Below are 22,441 nucleotides of genomic sequence, written 5' to 3'. Positions count from 1 at the left end.
ACAGCTAATGACATGTTACCCCACAAAGTAGCATTAGCTTCCTTTATCATCATCAGCCTTTTTTTTTTAGAGTACACCCAGAAATGTGTAAATTGTAGTTTATCTCACCACAGAAGCATTTAATCAAATGCACTATAATTATATTTTAGGTGGCTACTGAGAATAATCACTGTTTCCTCATTACAAGGATTGTCCCAAAAATTACATTAATGAGGGTCAACCATAATAGCTTTGGGTATTTAGCTATATTTAAATGTTAAATTTGCATCTCAGCCTTGTCAACTTCCTATAAATGGACTGCCATGGGCCAGGATCTTTTCATGAGCATTGTATTTAATGGATATTCCTTGAACTGATGTTTTAGATTAAGTGAAATGCATTTGCATTAAAAGTATATTCATTTCCTAGGCTCCTTCTTATATATTTGTTTCCTTTGTTTTGGAATTCACCAAGTTTTTCATGTTTAGTTCCTTGTTTTCCTCCTGCTGCATAATGATTTTTAGGAGATTATATTTTAGAAGTTGTGTATAAAAAAATTTTTTTTGCATCCCTTTAAGAGTTAGTCAATTAAAGAGGATGCATTTAGCTGCCAAATTAGAATCTGCCAGGTGACTAAGAAAGAAAAAGGTTATTCGCATAAATAAAATGAAAGCATATTTGAATAACTAAGCCAACATTCACCACATTTTTTACCATTGTCCACATCTAACTTTGCTCCACTTTCAAAGAGTAGGGTTTGAGGCAAGGATTACTCCACATGTTTCTGTCCTCCTTGTCGTCTTTCCTAGGAAGCCGAGTTGGAGAAAACTTCACTCATATTTTGCAGCATTAGCCAAGGAGTTTGTCATCTTTTTGTAACCAAATGCCTTACGCAGAAGCATGGACACACTTATTTTGGATAAATCTGTGCTGTCTGACACATAAACAAATATGGGGAACAGACAGGAATCCAGAGGCTCTGAGTCCCAGATCAATTGTTCTGAGGTGCCTCTAAATTGCTTCACAGGGCACCATACCCCTGGTTTCTGGACATGATACATGCTACTCATTAGTACTTAAATGTTATTATATTTTTTAATACTTCATCTTTTCAGATGGGATTTTAGCAGTAAAATTTCTTCAATATATTTATTTCCTGTCTTCTGTGGTATAGCTTCTTGTGACCTTGACACTATGGTATCCAGAAATGAAAAGAGCCAAGCTTGGTGCCTACTCTCGAACTGTCCAACCCATAATTCTACTTATGAAAATGGCCCCCAGAGACATTGTGTGGAGGGGTTAGCTGCCCACCTTTGCATGACCTAAAAGTATTGGGTACACCCTCTCAAAACAGTCTCATTTCAATATGTAACCCAGTGTGGCTTCATCAGCTTTGAAGGCGACAGTATTAACCAGTCCTATTTATTGAGGGCATAATGGAGATCCAGGTAGCTGGAAGAGCCTTCTCGGGTTCTCAAGACTATCCAAGTGATACAAATCCTCGGGTGGACCTCTTTGTAGAGAAATCATTGCTGTTTCTATTCTTTGTCTCATTGCCAGTTATTTTTCTATTCACGTTCCCTTCAACCCCACAATGACTCAATATTTTTGACTGTCAGTAAAGTACCTTCCTTGAACTTGCTCACAACATTTTTTTACCTTTTTAAATATTATAAAGATTGGAAAAACAAGCCAAGGCTTCCTCTTACAAAAGCCATGATTTCTTTCCCCCTATAACTATGTGCTTAAGTGCTTAATAATCAACCTTGGATTTTATAAATCCATTAGCCTGAACATGTGGAAGTGAGAATCACTGGTCAGACGTTCATAGCGTCTCCCTTGTGACCTCTCTTATGAATGAACATATCCCTATCAACCTGTCAGCCAACAAAACAATCATTTAACAGTGGGTGACAAAATTGGGACTCCTGCTCTACCAGGTCATTCAACCAGCTTGACAGAATTATCACTGTACAGTATGGGAAGTAGGTATAGAATAGCCTGCCCATGCAATATGTCCAACTTGTCCATTCCTTTGTCTCTGTTTGCTGAAAGAATGAATGACAGGTTTACATCTACTAACACCTGCCTTCTACTATACGACAGCCTTGTCACCTTTTTGTATCCATAGCCAGTAATAAAAATCTGTCCATTTAAACACAATTATTTAAAAACCATGATGATTTTAAGGACTGCATTAGAAACTCCACCCTGGAAATAATCTTTAGAGTCTTTGCAAGTCAAAGAGCCATATGCATTGAATATTCTCACAGTGTGCTCTGTCGGAAACAATTTTTACTGATGTTTTCTAGTGAGCATCAGCCCTCAGGTATGGAGAGAACTGCAGAAAGGCATTAAGGAGGGTGCTATTAAAGGAGTCACCCTGGCTCAGACAGGTGGGAACTTTATTGACATCAAGCTAGGAAAGAAGAGTGGGCAATAAGTTCTGTATGGATAAAGGGAGAATAATAAACTGAAACTGATATATAAACATGAGTAAGGCTCAAAATTACCCCTCTCAGAAGAAATGTCAATGTCAATTAGTCTTGAAAAACCAGGTAGAAGGAGAGAGTTGTGTGGGTGTTTCTTAATAGCTTTATATGAAGCAAGGAATACACACACTCATACATGAAATTTTGCACTCAAGTATAAAGGCCTTATCACATATGAACGCGATTGTTCAAGGTTTGTATGGATGCTATTAAATTATAATGTTCTAAAACAAAAAATCATGACTTTCATGTGAAAGGTGTGAGTCAAGTCAAGAAAGAAAGAAGGATATTAGGGGGTGGGTGGGTGTTAAGGACAAACCTAATATTTTACACAGACAAAGACATATATCTATATATATAAAAGCCCAGTGACCGGAACAACCAGTGGCTATGATGTGCACTGGGGCAGCCAACCAGCCTGATACGGGCCCCAATTGGCCAGCCAACCGCCCAAGGCCCCTCCCCTCCGCCAGCCCGGGCCCAATGGGCCCCTATGGGGTGGGCTGGCTGGACTACACCCATACATGAAGTCATGCACCAGGCCTCTAGTATTTATATAAAAGGTAAAATCATGAATTTCATGCAAATATAAAATAAGCACATGTCAAATAATTAATGATGGGATCAGACATTAACACCAATTTACAGAGCATTTGAGAAATTAGGTTTATGTAATTTAATAAAGAAATACTAGAATAAGATTGTTAGGTTAGATGAAACTGGCTAATGTCTTAGAGGACAATAAGCTAACTTTTGAGATTATCTGCCCATGGGAAAGAAATCATTTTCATCCCTACTAGACAAAAATTTATGTTTTACTTCACTAAGTCTAGAACCTTTAATCAATAGTAAGCTCTGAGTCAATCTAAGTACATTCTCCTAGATAACCTTTAAGTGGACTCTCCCCTGAATGACATTGAAAGTACATACTGCCCACCTTTTTGCCTTATTTTCAAGTTGTGGGTAATTTTCATACCAGTGATGAAAGGTATAGGAACATATTGCATAGTTCTACTTGTCATTCCACAAGGCAAGGGTACGGAATAGAATCCCCAGAAAGTAGGATGTACTTTTTGCTTTTGCCCCATTAGATATTTAACTCTTTCCTTTATCCAACAAATTGATTCAACAAATATTTATTGAGTATCTATATGTGCCAGGCATTGGGGATTAGGGAGACAAAGTCCCTGCTCTTATGGAGCTTACATTTAATGGGAAAGACAGACAGAAAATATTAAGACCATTACAAGAATAATACAGTTTTAGGTAGTAAAAAGTCTTATGAAAAAGAAAACAGTAGGGTAAGGGAAATACTGAGTGATCAGAGAGAGAAGTGGGTTTTAGATAGAATGGCCAGCAACGACGAGGAGGACTGCCAGTCACTGCAAAGTGTAGCCCAGCCAGTGGTGGGGACTTGGTGTCAGGCAGGGCTCTGCTGTTCATCTTCTGATACATAACCCTAGGCTGCCTGAGTCCACTGTGTGAATATAATTCAAGTCTACACTCTGTTTTATGGCCCAAGATAACTGCAACTTGAATTTCCATCTCCTTGTCATGAGGTGAAAATGGAGATGGGGGGACCAGAGCAACAAATGGAGTGAGTCATGCCAATAGTTTCCACTGGGGGGAAAAAGTAATTATAGATTTCCTGGGATAGGGCAGTGAGAAAAAGTACAGAAAATCAGTTAGGAGCATGGTTTTGAGATCAAAGATACCTGAATACTATCTCTACCATTTCCTACTGTATAACCTTAGACAAGTTACTTAAATCTATTTCCCATTTGTTAATCTATTTCCCCTTTCTTATGGGGTCACTGGGAGAATTAAATGAAATAATCTCCAAAAAGCTGTAGGCACACAGGAAGCAATCAACAAATAGCCTTAGTCCCAACTGCGCGTATAAGTGATTAGTCTTACTGTTGCCATACAGTTCTTCAGCCTCATGGAAAGATGACTCATTATCACAGAGTTCAGGTACATGTGAGCTGGAGGTTCTCCAAGTATATTGGTGTTGACCCAAACTACACAGTGAAAATTATCCCAGCAACTTCTCCAAGTTTTCTGAAGAGAGAGAGGGTTCAGGGGCTTAGTAGCACATCTGAAACTTTTTAGCACAGGCTTGGAGATGCTTGGGTCGGTTGAGAGTTTAGAAATTAAAATTATAATGCTTTCCATGGAGTTTCATCAGGGATATTTTCCATTTCCTTTCCTGTCCTTTTCTTTGTTTTACTGTTTCTTCTTTTCCCTCTTACACGTTGCTTTCTCTTCTGGGGAACTATGGGTTTTGAAGCTTTTAATTAACTGCTTTTCACTCTGATTTTCAATGAGATTTAATGCAGTAGGGATAAAACTGCCCCTTTTAAAAAGACATATTAAATGTCTACAAATTCCATGAATTGATTTTCTAATTGTTTTGGTAATGGCGTTTTTTATTTGATAATGTTGCTGAAAAAAATAATAATTGTAATTAAATTTTAAATGTATTTTTAGATTTCTTAGATTCTAGAGAGACCAAGTTTTCTTGCAGGGTCTAAGTTAAGACCATAATATTTTTCTAACTCCACAATTATTATGATTGGGGGACTGTCTGTAATACATTCTATTGCAATTAAATTGCATACGCCAGACCGTTCAAGATGTTTATAAAGGAGAAATGGATTTTCCACAGCTGCTTGCCTGTGAGTGATTCTTTATGCAACTTTGCAGCATCCAATGTATGCACTGAAATAACAGGCTTGAATGTAAACTTTCAAAGTTTTCAAATGTCTTTCAAAAACTTCACATAACACAAATTGCTTAATTTGTGTACATGAAAACCCTCCTAACTCTGTGAATGGGTCAAGGTACAATAGCAGGTGGCTGTGAGAAACTTTTGTGTGTTACCCACCCCTCTCTCCAGGAATTAGCAGGTATTCAATCTTATTCCCATATCCCGCACAGACCAGTCATTACTGGGATCTCTCTGTGAAGATTGGAATCTGCGAGAACAATATGGGGCATGTTGGTTATTTCTTACAATATTCTCTGGACCATCATCACCCGGTCACACAGCTGGAAAATATTTTCTGAGATGAATGTTTACAAAAAAAGCTTTAGAGAGGAGAGGGAAGAAGGGGGAAGGGGAGGAGGAGAAAGAAAAATAATCCAAACCAGGATGGAAATGTGGTCATACAGAGTATACTTCACAGTCCAGCTGTCTCATCTTGAAGAACAATTGTCAGAACTTTGATTTGTTAAGTTAGAATTTTAAGTCCTTCAACTGTATTTAATTGATCATCCTCCTGGTTATGTAACATCTATAATTAAATTAATTGAGTGCCTACTAAGCATCTTGAAAGTCGGGTATCAGAAGCCCTATTTCATAAGTGCGGAAATTAAGGCTAAATGGCTTTCCATAATTTGCCCAAAGTCACCGAGTTATTTAGCAGAAGAGTGAATTTGAACCCAGGCCTGTGTGATTCCAACCCCTGTCTTCTCTAAACTAAATCTCCCCGCCTAGGTCCAACTTCTCCTTGACTGACAAACTAAGGATATGTCTGCACATCCTTAAATGCTAAGCCTCCCTCACAAACCAGTTCCTAACAGTGAACTGCCCTCTTCGTGCTGTAGTTCGTTTCCAGGATGTGAATTTGAGCCTTCAGAACAGGCTCCTTCTTGCCAGCTTCCTGTTTCTAAGAAGCATTTGATAATTCCCTGTTCAGAGCTCATCCACCTGTCAAAAGACACCGTGCAATTCATCCCTGGGGACAGCCAGCATTACCCCACTCTGGATGTCAGGTGCTCTCAGAAACTGAAATGCAGGCTCTCCCTCAGCGCCGGTCTTTTAGATCAGTAGCTGTCACTGATAAAACGTCTCCTTGGAATTGCACAGACAAAGCTGCAAAGCAGCCAACAGGCCCACCCGCGTATCTCCTGTGGTTATCAGCATTCTCGTTGGTGATATCGGATTTTCTGGAATTGTTTTAGTTTTGTAAAACGTTCAGGGGAACTTAGATGATCTCTAAGGAAATGCCTTTCTTAAGTCACTAGCTCTACAGGGAGGCAGCCAAATTCCCACCCATCTGACAGTCAAGTTCTTTCCGTCTGAGACAGAAAGGGAATTTCCGAGGCCTGAAGGGGGCATGCACAAATATTTCTTGCCTCTATTTTTTTCAATACAGAATTTGGAGCCTTTTCTGTCAGGCAGTGTCTTTAAGAAGCACGGAATGGGAGAAAAACAGCCCTAAGTGAGCCACACTCTGTTGGTATTAAAGGTCCTTCCTGCCTCTTGACCGCCACAATTCTGATTCATCTTCCATCCACCCCTCCGTGGCTTCTGTTCTTTAAGCTCCTTCACTTGTACGTGAATTTTACATCCACCTGATACTCTCTGGGATCCAGGAAGCATATGGTCTGCACCAGCTTCAACTGTTTCTGAAATGTCATGGTTTCGGTTTAAATGCTTCCAGCTACTACAAAGCAAACCCCCACATTGGTCTCCCTGGGTCTGCTGTGAGCTCATGGCATCAAGAGACTTCTGGTTTTAATATGGATTCTGGCCTTTGCATTGGGAAGTTCAGTTATCTTCGGCCACATGCTTTCCCGAGAATTTCAGAGGCTGGAATGTCATCAGTTGGCCTTGGTCCTTGTTACCTGTACCCAAAACTATCTTCCCCAGCTGTCTCCTCACCTCTGTGGTCCTTGTTTCTCTGGAGCGCTTTCCTAAGGAGCAGTTCCAGTCTCCCACCTTCCTGCCCATGGGTCCCCCATGGATCCCCACTTACATTTAGTCTATTTCCAGCCTCATATTTAGGACCTTCCACAGTTGGTTACCAACTTAATCTGCCAATAATTAACCTGCTACTCCCCATCACTGAAACTGGAATGCTCTCATACACTATTCAGCTGGAACGTCTGTTGCCACCCCAAGCACTTGCACTGGATATTCTCTTTTGCACTTTATATCATTTTCGCCTTTCTCTACCCTATACTGGAGGCTTATTGTTATGGACTGCATTAACAAGTCACACTTGCCCTCAGGTTTATGATTGGGTTTGGCCAAAGGGAGGCCCGTAGGATAAGGGAGCCACAGCAGGGGACTGGTTCCCTGCTTCTATAGACACCCCGGCTTCCCTGGTGACCCTCTCCTACAGCTGTAACAGCAGTTATAGCTGCTTGCTTCTTTTCCCTTCTAGACATACGTGTGGTAAAGGCTGTCCTTGTTGCTAGCCCTGGGGTACTTCATCATCCCTTATTGTGTGTTTTTCACCTTGACTACATTTTTCCCCCCCTTTTATTGAATTTATTGGGCTGACACTGGTAACAAAATTATCCAGGTTTCACTTGTACAATCTATAACACATCTGTACACTGTATTGTGTGTTCACCATCCCAGGTCAAATCTCCGCCCACCACTGTTTATTTCCCTGACACCCTCCTCCTCCCCCACCCCCACTCTGGGCAATCACCAGAGTGGACAACATATATGCATTCATCTTCTATTTGGTGCTATGTTTTAGGCATTGGTGACAGAGTGGGGAACAAAATACAGGCCTTGCCTTCAGGGAGCTTACATATAGTGTGAAAAACATATGTGAAATAATCAATTTTAAGAAAGGACAGTGAAGATCATGACGCGAGAAGTAAGGAGAGCATCAGCACGGGACCTGGTCTAGGTGTGAGATGTAGGCATTTAACGACATGAGCTATCCACCATTTCTTTGGCCTTCCCTGGTAGCACTCAGTATATTCTGGCTCCATTATCACTACTTGTGGATACATTTTCTCTGCCACACTACAGAATAAACTTTTGAGAGTAGAGACTGTGGGTTTTTTTTTTTTTTACCTTTTCATCTGCCACAGTCCTTAGCCTATTGCCTACAATACTGCAGGAATTCAAGTATTTATCCAATTGAATTGAATTGAGCCTTATGAACATTTGTGGACCTTGGCTCCACTCACTGAAGGGTTTATGTTATCAGACTGGGTGATGGTGAGATCCTACTCTTTCTGAGCTCCTTGGCTCACAGAAAACATGTTTTATTCATTTAGAAAGAAAAATCAGTGAAGAGGAAGAAGCCTCCTCAACACGGGTGAAGGGTTTGATAGGAATTGGCAGCTTTATACACCCTGTTTTGGATATTTGAGCCATTAATTGTCAAGGTTGATAGTTGAGCTTTATTTTATACTTCTTTTTCACCTCACTGGCTTGTGGTGTGTTTAATAGCACCAGGGCTGACCTCACTATAAAATATGAATAGAGGTAAGTCCAGTTCTACTCCAGAGCAAGAAGTCTGTGGGGATAGGTAGGGAAAACCTTGGTACAAAGATTTTAAAACTTGGGTTGGGCTAGGGAAAAGTTAGCATCCTGAGGCAACAGAGGGCTCAGGAACAATGAAGTGTCTAATCCATGCACAGGAAGTAAAGGATTGGGAGAGGAGAGCTCTGGCAATGTGGTAGACCAGAAGTTCATAGATAGATTCCTTGCCCTGCATGGCTTAGCAAGAGGCAAAGTAAGGGGAGTCTTTAGAGATAAAAAAAAATGACAAAGTGAGAATCTATAGGGGTTAGGAAATTCTAAAGCCTAGCGTTTGTGTGAGGGTCTCGGCCAATCTCTGTTTTTCTAGAGTGTGTGTTTTAATAGATAGTGCATGTGGGATAGAAGACACAATATGGGACCCTAATGACCTAATATACGATATTGATCAACTTTAAATTTATTAAGATGAATATGTGAGCTATGATTTCTAAAGTCTCTGACAGAATTGAAACAAAGTCTATAACTTCCAAACTAGTAATGTGAGAAAGTAAATGAGAGGGGGGGAAATCAAATAAAAGAAGGCAAGAAAGAAAGGTAGAAAACTAAACAAATATAAAGCAAAAACTAAAATGATGTATCACAATCTACATAAATGATTTATACTCTGCAATTCAAAACAAAAGATTTCTAGACTAGATTTTTAAAATTCAATTTTAAAATATTTATAAGAGAAACCCCTAAAAAAGTAAGGACAAAGAAAGACTTCAACTAAAATGATGTGTAAAGTCATACTGGGCCAATACTCTGCAGAAGGAAGCAGGGGTGGCTGTCTTGAATATCAGGAAAAACCAGACTTCAAGATAATGAGCATTCCCACAAATGAAGGAGATGACTACATATTAATAAAGATGTTCAATTGACCAGGAAGATGCAGTTCTAAATATGTGTGCTCCTAATAGCATAATTTTGAAATGTGTTAAAAAGAAATTGTCGGAACTGTAAGAACAATTATCACATCCAAAATCACAGAGGGGCATTTTCACACATCTCTCTCAAAATTGATAGATCAAATAGATAATAAATCAGTAAGGAGTTAGAAGATTTGAAGAACACAATTAACAAGTTTGATCTAGTGGACATATGCAATATACAGAAAACACATTATTTTCAACACATGGAACATTTATAAAAATGGATCAGACAAAGCCCATAGAGAAAAACCTCAACAAAATTCAAAGAATTTATATTGTACAGCCCACATTCCCTAACAGTTAAATTAGAAATTAATAATGAAAAATAATTAAGGAGACCCCATACTTTTGAAAATTGACAAACACATCTTAACACATGAATCAAAGAAAAAAGCTGAGAATTAGTAAATATTTAGAACTGAATAATCATGAAAATACTCATCTGAACTGTAGGATATAGATACTAAAGCAGTATCAGAGGGAAGACTGTAGCCTTACTTCTTATGCTAGAGACAAAGAAGGTCTGTAAAGTAATAGACTGGGCATTCAACTCAGGAAGTTAGAGAAAGGAGAATAAACCCCCAAAAAAAGAAGGAAGGGGATAATAGAAATAAGAGTTTAAATCAATGATAGAAAAACTACTATATAATAGAAAGTATTAAAAAAAAACACCAAAATTGTGTTCTTTTTGTTGTTGTTCAAAAGACTAATACAGCTGACAAGCTGCTGGCAAGATTTATGAACAAAAAAAAGAGAAAAGACACCAATAACCAATGTCAGGAACAAAAAAAAATGGCATCCCTAGAGATAAGATGCTGCAGACATTTAACAAATATATATATATAGTGAGCACATGGTGCAATATACAGATCTTATAACATAGAAACCTACAACTGAAACCTATATGTTCATGTTGACCATTGTCACCCCAATAAATTTAATAAAAAAAGATAAAAACAGGATATTATTAACCACTTTATGATCATTTTGAATATTTGGTCAAAGCTCATAAATACCTAAAATATGTAACTCCCAAAGTTAATTCAGGAAGAAATACAAAACTTGAATCACCCAATAATCAAGATAATAGTGAATCATTAATTTTTTACCAAAAAAAAAATCAGACTTAGATGGTTTTGTAAGGAATTCTACAAAATAGCCAAGAAATGAATCATTCTAATCTTATACAAACTACCCCATGGTGTAGGAAAATGAAGGAACATGTGCCATTTTATGAATCAGAGATATCTTTGATGCTAAAAATGAATAGCTACAAACAGGAAGTGCAAAATTTTAAAAAATGTGTAATTTACAATTATCAAAATGTAGAAACCATGGAGAAAAGAAAACTAACAAAAGGTATGCAAAACTGTATTACAAAACTGTAGAGACATTATAGAAAACTTAAACAGAAACACCATTTTCATGAATAAGAAAACCGTATCCTAATCAAATATGTTAATTTTTCCAAAATTGACATATAGATTAATATAATTCCCCATCAAAATTCAAAAATGTTTTGTAATATTTTAAACTAGAGGCCCGGTGCATGAATTCGTGCATGGGTGGGGTCCCTTGGCCTGGCCAGCAATTGGGACTGGCCAGGGGGAGGGACTGTGGGAGGTTGGCCAGCCACGGAAGGTTGGCTAAGGGAGCACACTGACCACCAGGGGCAGCTCCTTCATTGAGTGTCTGTCCCCTGGTGGTCAGTGTGTATCATAGCTATTGTCCAGTTGTAAGGGTCGCTTAGGCTTTTATATATATAGATGATTCTAAACATTATCTGGAACAGCAAATGGTCAAGAATAGTATGACACTTCTGAAGGAGAGGGAAGAGAAGAAACAAGGCTTAGAAAGCAACAGTAATGAAAATTCTGTGGTATTGCCACAGGGAAAGACTAATAGACCAATGGAACAAAATTAGAAAGCCCCAAAATACACCCACACATATAAGGAAACTTGATATATTGTAAAATTGATATTGCAGATCAGTGTAGAAAAAAGATGTACTAAGTCAGTATATTCTGCTGGAACAAATGAAAAATAAAGCCTACTATATGCAAAAAATCAATTCCAATTTTAAATGGATGAAGAACTTATATTCTCTGATGTAATAAAACTTTTAAAGTTTTGTTTTTCATTTTTATTTATGATATTAGGTTAAGGAGGATTTCTTAAGATGTAAAAAGTGAAAATCATGCATGAAAAGATTCATAAATTCAACTGCATTAAAAGTAAGAGTATTCACCAGAGTAAAAAGAGCCACAAAATGGGAAATTATGGACATAATGCTAACAAAAGTTTAGTATCTAAAATACTGTATGTCAAGAACTACAAATGAATAAGAAAAGACAAATCAATTAAAAAATGGGCAAAGGCACAGATAGTTCACAAAAAACATAATTGACCAAATATATATATATATATATATATATATAAACATACCCAATCTCAACAATTTTTGAAATTAAAACCACCTTATAATTTTAAAAATTTAATTTTAAAAATTAAAACCACCTTATCTTTCCCTATGGCAATACCACAGAATTTTCATTACTGTTGCTTTCTAAAATTAAAACCATCTTATCCTATCTAATAAAAGAGCAACATGCAAATTGACCATCACTCCAACACACAAGATGGCCGCCCCCATGTGGACATAAGATGGCCAGCAGGAGAGGGCAGTTGGGGGGAACCAGGCCTGCAGGGGAGGGCAGTTGGGGGGGTCAGGCCTGCAGGGGAGGGCAGGGGGGGGACCAGCCCTGCAGGGGAGGGCAGTTGGGGGCGACCAGGTCTGCAGGGGAGGGCAGTTGGGGGTGACCAGGCTGGCAGGGGAGTGGTTATGGGGTGATCCAGCTGGCAGGCAGAAGCAGTTAGGGGCAATCAGGCAGGCAGGCGAGCGGTTGGGAGCCAGCAGTCCAAAGGGATCGGACCTAAACAGGAAGTCGGACATCCCTTGAGGGGTTCCAGATTGGAGAGGGTGCAGGCTGGGCTGAGGGACACACACACACCCCTGTTGTTTTCTAAAATTAAAACCATCTTATTAAATTATAAGATGCTATTTCACACCAGTTAGCAAAAATTAGCTTGATAATACCAAGCGCTAGAGAGGATATGAAGCAAAAGAAAGACTCATATATTGACAGTGAAAGTATAAATAACAAAGGGAAACATTTTGGAATTGCATGATAAAATTAAACACACACATACCACATAACTCAGCAATTCCAGTCCTATATTTAGACCCTAGAGAATGCTGATAGCAGCATATAATAACAGAAAACTGGAAACAATGTAAATGCCCATTGTCAAGGAAATGGGTAAATAAATGAGATAGTACATCAATAAAAAATGAAAATACTACAGCTATATACAATAGCAAATTTTACATATGATTGAGCAAAAAAAGCAAGCCACAGAAATATATCTGTAGTATATGGTTCAAAAGGCAGACACTTTTATTTATATTTTTATAATATACACACACACATACATACACACATATACACACACACACACACTCTTAACAAAATTAACACAGAAGCACGACAGCATAGTGATCGCTGGAAGGAGGAAAGTATCTACAGGTGGTGAGAATGGGGCCCGGGGGTGGACATGGGCTCATGAAATAGGCTTTGAAGATACTAGTAATATCTTTCTTGCATTGAATTATGTACTTTATAATACACATTTATGTTCTCTACAACCTTATGTGTGTATATTTCATAAAACAGTAAATAAACACAAAACCAGAGGCTAAACCACTACAACTGGAGCCCATAAAATGGACCCAGTGAATTCTGAAGGATGAATATGAGCTAGCAACGATTCGTTGAGGCTCCAATCCACCGCTGAAACAAGAGAAAAGCTTCACTTGAGTGAGAAGAAAGCTTCCAAGTAGGGCAGAGACTCCTGCTGGTGCCCTTGGAGGTTGCCAGGGAATTTCACGGAAAGTAAATTAATGATTTGAGAGGGAAAACTTGAGCAAAGGAGTGTTGACCTTCTTTTGTATCCAGGGAGGTACAGAATTTGCATCCTTCCAGATACAAAAAAAAGACACTGTCGTTATATATATATATATATATATATATATATATATTTTTTTTTTTTTTTTTTTTTACAGCTTCAGCACGTGAGTGAGAAGAGGGCATAAGCCACCCAGAAGGAACTTGGGACTTTAGTATACATGTAGGCAGCCAAAGGAAGGCCAAGGAAATGATGTATCACCTCCCCTGAAAACCTGAGGCATGCCAGATTCTATTCCAAGTTGCTACTTTCCTGAAGCGTTTTATAAATATGAAGACTTTGGTATCAGTTACTCAAACTGATATTAGGAATTTGATCCTTGGGTTAGCAGTGTTTTCTAAATCCAGGCCCCTCTGGCTTTCCACTCTGCCATTGTTAGTGTTTGGGCTTCTTGTCTCAGGTAACTTCAAACTCCTCATCTACCTTTCATGTATCATTAGGGTTTTTGCCTGACTCTTTTGTCAGTAAAGACTTTCCTAGAACCTTCCTATGGCCTTCCACTCATATCCCAGTAGTCAGAATGGTGTCACGTGGCCACTTAATTGCTGCAAGAGAGGCTGGGAAAGTATTTTGCCTTTGTGGCCTGGAGAGTAGGAGCAGGCAAGAATGAAGCAAAAAGGAGTGGCAGTGGTTTCTGAGCAGCTATGCAGCAGTTTTTGTCAAAATCCTTCACTAAGAATTCGTCCTCTTTTCTCTCCAGGCGCCAGTCTACTTGACGACTTATATAAATATTTCTCCTTCCATCACTCCCGTGGAGACACCATGACCGCCATGGATCCAAAGCAGATGAATGTTGCTGCTGCTGTTTGGGCTGTTGTCTCTTACGTCGTTGCAGACATGGAAGAAATGCTGCCTAGGTCCTAGCAAGAACAAGAAATAGGGCACTTTGGCCCTTTCTAGCCAGGAGTCCTGGGTCTTCAGCTTCGGGAAGCCCTTCTTCACCTAACAATTTCATCTGATTCATTTTCAAAAAACACAGTTTTTCATGCTATTATTACCTTTTCTGATACTTTCTACATCCTCTGTTTATAAAATAAGGAATGATTCATAAAATCAGTATATGGTAGGGATCACAGTGGAGGCATTTCTTTATATCACCTGTAAAAAAATACTATTTCTGCTTTTAAAGTAGAATACTGGAACTAGAAATACTCTAATTTTTATAAGTGTATTTATGAACATTAAATCAGATATGTGACACTAATTTGTTTATGTTATTTATTGAAGGATTAGAGGAATACACAATTGTAGTATGCTCTTAATGGAATGTATAGACAGGCATTTGGCTTTCTAATTTGTATATTTACAAAGATATGGATTTTTTAATTAAGAGAAAAAAATGTCACCATTTAGGAAAAAAGTCAAGTATATATAGTCTCATTGCCTTATTAAAGAAGAGTACTAGAGTTTGTCACCAGATAAATAATTACACTATATTTTTGTTTTATATATTTTACACAATATTTTATGAAGTTGGGGCTTATTCACATTTGCTGATAAAAGTACTAAGGACCAGAGGGGCTAAATAATATTTACAGGATCCCATAGAGCAAAAATACTGAGTCAAATCCACTCTGGGAACAACTGCTACTTTTTTTCACACACAATGCCCAATGCCCAGTATTCAATAAAAAATTACAAGACACACCAAAAAATGCAAATAAATAAGTAAAAAAACTCATTATCAAGGATTAAAGCACGTAAGAGAACTAGACTAAGAGATAACCCAGATATTGGAACTTTAACATAACTATGATCAATATGTTAAAGATCTAGTGGGAAAAGTGGACAACATACATGAACAGAAAAATATTTTTAACAGAGATAAAAACTTCAAAATAGAGTCAAATGCAAATACTAAAATAAAAAATACATCATCACAGATGAAGAACTTCCTTATTGACTTATCAGCAGACTGGAAAAGACTGAGAAAAAAATTAATGAACTTGAAAATAGGCCAATAAGATTTATACAAACTAAAACACTAGGAGAAAAAAGAGTGAAGAAAAACAAACACCAGAATGGATCACCCAAGATTTGTGAGCTAACATGTATGTTGGTCTAATAAACCTCTAACTGGATATCAAATGGTCTAATATACATGTAATTGAATTCCTAGAAGAAGACAGAGTATCAGTTTTATTAATGGTAATAATTACAATGATTGAAATACACAGGAAATTCTTTCATTTCTGGCAAGGTAGCAGACTAGTACTCTAAGCCTTATACTGAAACATGCTGAAAAGCATCTTTGAGAAACACTTTCTTAAATATATGAACTAACTGGTTAACAGGTAAAGAATATTAGACAAAAACTAAGTGAAGGCATGAAGAGAGATATGTAGAACATTAACCATCTTTCTCTTTGAGGAAATTTGCAGAATGTGTCAAACCTAAATTCCATTTTCACAGCCTTTCAGGAATCGGGATGATAGACAAACCCCAGAGCTAGCCACATTAGTAATATTGGAGAGCCCCAATAAATGGGGACCCCAAGCATTATACCTCAATAAATGGTGATCTAAAAATAACTTGGTGGACCACAAGGAAAATTACCATTAGTGAATAAGTGCCAAGTGGAGGATTCAAAGAAATTCCCACAGGTAAAGTCATAATAAATATATAACCACAGCCAAAAGTAAAAAACAAAACAAAAAGAATCATAGCATTCTGAGCAAGAGCAAACCAAATAAATAAAGAATTGGAATTAACTCACAATGCCCTTCTGATATTGGAATTTTAGATTAAGATTTTTTAAAACTATGTAAATTATGTTTAAGAAAGTAAAAGAATAGAGAGCAAAAGATTATAAAAATTGGCCAACCATATTATAAAAAGAAATAAAACTTCTAGAAATGTAAACTAAAGTGACATTTAAAAATTAGAGAAACAGTTGAATGGCAGATGAGAGAATTCGTAAAAACTAAAAGATAATAAATTAGTGATAATTTAGCACAGAATGAAAAAATAAGAAAAATCTCAATGAGACGTTAAAAAATATGAAAGGTAGAGATACATAATCGAATATATGTTTAGTCAGGATTCCAAAAAGAGAAAATATAAAAAAAATTATCTGAAGAGCTAATAAATGAAAATTTTCCATAAATAATGAAACATATCAATCCACAGAATCAAGAAACCCAGTGAATTCCAAATGAAATAAATAAAAAGTCTACTATGACATATTACAGAGAAACTACAGTCTACAAAACACAAAGAGAAGATCTTTGAAGCAAGAAAGGAGATGAATTAAAAGGAACAATAATAATAGCTAACTCTAAATAACAGCAACAATGTAAGCCATTTTGTATTACCCACTCATCACCGCCACCATAATCGTTGATCACACCAGTTTTAAACTTCAGAGCAACTTTTAAAGAGAAAACCTGTCGCAAAGTTGTATTCTACTCTCAAATTCCCACCAGCTGGCAAAGTGTCATTTTCTCCACCACCAACTGCCTCCTGAGTCACTGCCCCCACCTACCTAGTCCTTCCAGGAAACTGAATCCTTCCCCCCCACTCCCCCTCCCCCGCCCTTCTGCAGAGGGATTTGAGGTTGTATCCCCATTGCCTGTATCCGAGAGGTGGTTCTAAGGAAATGTATCCTGTTCCATTTCTTTGACTTTCCCCATAAGGTTGTCTACATATATGTAAAGGTCAAATAATAGCAGAAATGGCCCATTTCTTAACTGGGCTATTTACGGCTGCCTTACTGGAGGCATACGGAAGGGATGTGTGAGGAACAATGTCAGTATGAACCGGTGGAGGAGTGTGTTGGTGAGTGTGTCAGTAGCACGCACAGTAGGGGAGGAGTACATGGCAGCTGGGAAAAGAGGTGGAAGAAGAATTACAGAGAAAAGAAAGAGGTCTATACAGTTTTTTCTCGTGACAACTCTACCTGCACATCACAGGTGCTTAGGTCTACCAGCCAGCTGTGATGCCTGGCACCTACAGGCATCTTTAAGCACAATTTCTTATTTTCCATAAATCGCTGTAAAAATAACTGTCTGCTAAGAAATGATGTCTCATTTGAGGGGTGGCCTATTTCCTGGGCTAGCAGTTTTCCAATTTGACTTGAGGGTCAAGTTGCTTTTCTGATTCATTTGTCTGAGTAGCTTAAATGCAAATTGAGAAGAGAAACCCATTTGAATATCGTATAATGTGAAAAGGGTGAATTCTGTAACCAGAGAAAGAGGGAATTAGAAAGGAGGTCGATTGTTGATTTGTCCCTCACATTGTTTAGATGTGGTTTTGCGGGTTCTGATGTGTCTGTGAATGGTTTGGAGGTTACATTCCCCGAGCGTTCCACCTTACTCACAATAATTGTGCAAGCGACACTGAGAGTGTATGGACAATCCTCATGTCTTACTGAGGAATTTTGTTGCCACGCAGACCTATTTGCTCAGTATGCACCCTTCATAATAATTTGAGATGCTTCCCATTTACCTTGAGTAAATATCAGCCAGATCTTGATATCTATATCTGTCTCATGAAATATACATCCTCTCTAACTGCGCCCAAATGATTAATTTACTGCTCTGTGATGATTAGCATAAAAATCTCATCACAACACGAGATAGAAATGTTATCACTAATTGCCATTTGAAGTGAAGAATGTTTTTCCGCATAGGAATTAATGATGCATGCTTACTTCTCAATTCTGTTAAACCAGAAAACCCAAAAGTGTTTCTGGAGCAGAAAGAAATTGCCTTTGAAGTTTTTTCTTTTTTCTTTTCTAACCCTTAGATCAGCTGTTCTCAACCTGTGGGTCGCGACCCCTTTGGCGGTCGAACGACCCTTTCACAGGGGTCGCCTAAGACCATCCTGCATATCAGATATTTACCTTACGATTCATAACAGTAGCAACATTACAGTTATGAAGTAGCAATGAAAATAATTTTATGGTTGGGTCACAACATGAGGAACTGTATTTAAAGGGCCAGAAGGTTGAGAACCACTGCCTTAGATGATTCCACAGTTCAGCAAGGGAGTGGTGTAGGGTGATGGTTATTGGATCTTTGTACACAAAATGAGACAGATGAACTCAGCCATCACTTGATCAGGTCTTCCAATCAATCAATTACTCAACTTCAGGAAAAGACCTTTTCCCTGGACATTAGGACCTCCCTATGGCCCTGAAATTTGACAAACACTCTCATATTTTCAGCACATCCTAACAATACTCAAGTCCTTAATATCAATGGTGGCCATTCCAGACCTGCTCCAGCAGCCACACAGCCAAATATGATCTCAGGTATTTTTCCTAATAGCCCGAGCTAAGACAACATCCCTTATTCATGGATTGGAAGATTTAATACTGTTAAGATGTCTATTCTACTAGGTTTCCCACAGTTCTGGATGCTGGGAAGTCCAAGAAAAGGTGACAGCAGATTCGGTTCTTGGTGAGGGTTCTCTTCCTGTCTTGTATGTAGATGCCTTTGTGATGTGGGCTCACATGACCTTTCCTTGGTGTGTGTTTATGCAGTGATATTATGTCTTCCTCTTTTTACAAGAGCACTACTCTCATTTGGAGGGTTCACACTCATGACCTAATCTAACCCTAATTCCCAAAGGCCTCACCTCCAAATACCATCCCATTGGAGATTAGGGCTTCAACATAGGGGGGGTCCCTCTCTAAAAGGGAACATTTGAGCTGAGTCCTGATGGATGATGAGGTGGAGATAAATGTTCCTCAAAATCCATTCTACCTTTTTCATGGTAACAGAGCCCCTAAATTTTGGCTGGGTTATATTCTCCCATCCCACCTTGTAATTAGGTGTAGCCATGTGACTAAGTTCTGGCTAATGAGTTATACCTGGGAGTGCAATGAGAAACTTCCAGGAAGTCTCCTTAAGGGGAGCTGAGGGAATGGGCATGCTCTTCTCCTCTCATCCTCTTTTTCTTTTATCCTCTTCTGAGGATTTTTTTTTAATTTTAGAAAGACAGGAGGGAAAAAGCGAGGGAGGGAGGAAGGGAGAGAGGGAGGGAGGGAGAGAGAGAGAGAGAGAGAGAGAGAGAGAGAGAGAGAGAGAGAGAAAGAGAGATAGATATCAATGCACGAGAGAAACCACTCATTCCCAGTACATGACTTGGGAACGAACCCACAACCTAGGTATGTGCCCTGACCAGGAATCAAACCCACACCTTTTGGTGTGTGAGACAACATTTAACCAACTGGCCAGGGCTCACCTCTTTGTTGCTGGAAGGTTGAAGCAGTCACAGCCACAGCCAACTTGGACCATGAAGTGAACTTGGGAATGGAAGTCGCACACAGTAGAGAAGCAAACAGAAAGGAGTGTAGGTCCCTGATACTGTGGAGAACCATATCAGTTTCATATTGATTCCCTCGGGTAAACTGTACTGAAGTCATTCTTCCTACTGAAGGGCTGCTGGACTTCTTTATGATTCTGAAGATCTAAAACTTCTACTTGCGAAGCAGAGGCCACAAGCTTCATGAACAAGCTTTCAGCCACAGTAATGCCTGACTAAATCTTCTCAGGAAGTCATCAGGGACCCCTCTGGTTGCCTCTAACTCCTGATTACAGGAAGTGGCCGTTTTCCCTTTTCCTCTGGATGCCTTTGAAAGGCGTTTGGCATGCCGGAAGGGCCACTCACTCCATCAGATGGCAAATGCCAAACTGACATAGATAAGAATACGCCACAATGTGGGTCTCTGAGAAATGCTTCTATGACATATAAGCTATTTCACAAACACATGCAAAAGCTCAGATAAAGCTTTTGATGTCCCTGATCTTTGTACTTCCAAATGGTGGCTGAGCAAACACAAATCAATCTTCTTTGAAACCCTTCGGAGTGGTGAAATTTCCTAAATCAGTTTGTTGACTAATCTCTGACTTTCAAAAGTCAGGGAAGGTTTTCTGTTTGTTCATTATTCCAGAGACACTTTCATATTCTCATCTAGGTTGGATTTTTGTTTTAGCAAATTTAAATCTATCATTTATCTGTTTGATTATAAGTTTGAATTCCCATAAAGGACTTGGCCAATTTTTTTAAGTCTAAAAATTATTATTTTGAAATGGTTGTATAAATATTCTATTAAGAAATAGTGTATAGAACTTACCAGCATGGAGGTAAATGAGTAAGGACAGGAACTGATTCTCTTGCCAACTTATTTAAGGCTCGTGAAATACCAAATGTATTATTACACCAGAAAATTGTGTGTAAAATTCATTGTGCTAAGGTTGGTACATTCCCATTTGTGTGCACTGGGGGATCATGGCTCTAGGAGATATGTGATTTCGTACTTGCTTTTCAACTGTCTAACTCAGTACTCGGCACTTAAGGTGACTCTGACTCTTCATGGTAAGGAAGCCACCATGGAAGTTGCCATGTGTGGGCATGAGCTAAGAGGCTGAGCTTTGGGACCTTCACTGTAGTTATGACCCTCTTAGGATTCTATAGGTCAGTGATGGCGAACCTATGACACGCGTGTCAGAGGTGACACGCGAACTCATTTTTTTTGGTTGATTTTTCTTTGTTAAATGGCATTTAAATATATAAAATAAATATCAAAAATATGTCTTTGTTTTACTATGGTTGCAAATATAAAAAAATTTCTATATGTGGCACGGCACCAGAGTTAAGTTAGGGTTTTCAAAATGCTGACGCGCCGAGCTCAAAAGGTTCGCCATCAGGATTCTATAGGTCAAAAACAAAAAGGGGGATGGAATGGAAAAATACTGAGGTATCATGTGAACTTGAGGTCTGTATAGTGAAGCTTCAGGAATGGAACCACAGACTAATTCTTGCTCGGCAGCGCTTCCTGACCTTTTGTACCTGACACAAGGTGAAGTATTTCTATGGCCCATGGGGCTAACATAATGAGGCTGCTCCATGCAATCGAAAGTGACCCACTCTTTGGCATATTGATCAGCCACCAGTAACACCTTTTTTGTCTCCCAATGCCCAAGTTCTTAGGAAACAGTCATAGGCAAAATTTATTGAGCCCCTGTTATGTGGCAGGCACTGATCCAAACACTACGCATGGATTTCATTCACTCATTAAATCCTCACACTATCATATAAAGCAAGTATTATATTTTCCCATTTTATAGACAAGAAAACTGAGGTACTTAGAGGCTAAACCATACAACAAGTTTGTGTACATGGTGGGGGAGGCAGGATTGAATCTGCTTTGGCTCCAATATTTTCCTTAAACCTCAGCTATAGCACCTCTACTGGGCAGTAAAGCTGTCTGTACATGGAAGTGAATTGATTGGCCAAACTTGAGTTAGGTGCCCACCCTGAACCAATTAACGATGAGAAGGGAGTGGGATCATACTATAGAAAGCAACTTAATCTTCCTGCTACACCCTGTGGAAGGAGGGAGGACGGGGCAACTCCTACCAAAGGAGTGCTTAACAGACACTCATAAGGGTCATCTTCCTGCTCTCCCTCCTCCTCTCACAGGTTAACTTAACTCTTCTCATCATCTCATAGCACACTATCATTATTATGCATTTCTCGCTTTGCTCATTTCATCTTATTCCTCATCTTCACCTCTACTCTTCTCCCCAGCCCCAAAGACAACCGTTTCACTTTCTTTGATAGGAATCATTTTATATTCTTTAGATGTGTCATTATATAATGAATATTGTTTTGTGTGCATGCATTTTTAATTCACGTATATGACATTGGGGTACAGGTTCCATTCTGCGTCTTCCTTTTGCCACTCAGTCTTACGTTCATAAGCTCTCTCCATGTTGCCATGCTGC

General features: G+C 38.7%; 1 protein-coding gene and 1 non-coding gene across 2 annotated transcripts in view; one reads left to right on the top strand and one right to left on the bottom strand.

Annotated features, from left to right (window-relative positions):
* Positions 1-14,910, top strand: part of CPQ (carboxypeptidase Q) — a 283,185-nt gene extending 268,275 nt beyond the window's left edge. Inside the window, exon 7 of the mRNA XM_014445945.1 lies at positions 14,407-14,910. Coding sequence (XP_014301431.1) covers positions 14,407-14,570 — 164 coding nt within the window. The 3' untranslated portion in view covers positions 14,571-14,910. The remainder of the gene's footprint in view (positions 1-14,406) is intronic.
* On the bottom strand, positions 13,865-14,031 carry LOC111823441. The gene has a single exon (XR_002826456.1). It is a non-coding gene; the product is annotated as a small nucleolar RNA SNORA67 (small nucleolar RNA).
* Positions 14,911-22,441: the final 7,531 nt, after the last annotated feature.

This window comes from Myotis lucifugus, unplaced genomic scaffold, assembly GCF_000147115.1.
Source record: "Myotis lucifugus unplaced genomic scaffold, Myoluc2.0 scaffold_489, whole genome shotgun sequence".
NCBI classification, from domain to species: domain Eukaryota; kingdom Metazoa; phylum Chordata; class Mammalia; order Chiroptera; family Vespertilionidae; genus Myotis; species Myotis lucifugus.
Note: the sequence above shows the minus strand (reverse complement) of the source record. Positions and strands in the feature narration are given on the sequence as shown.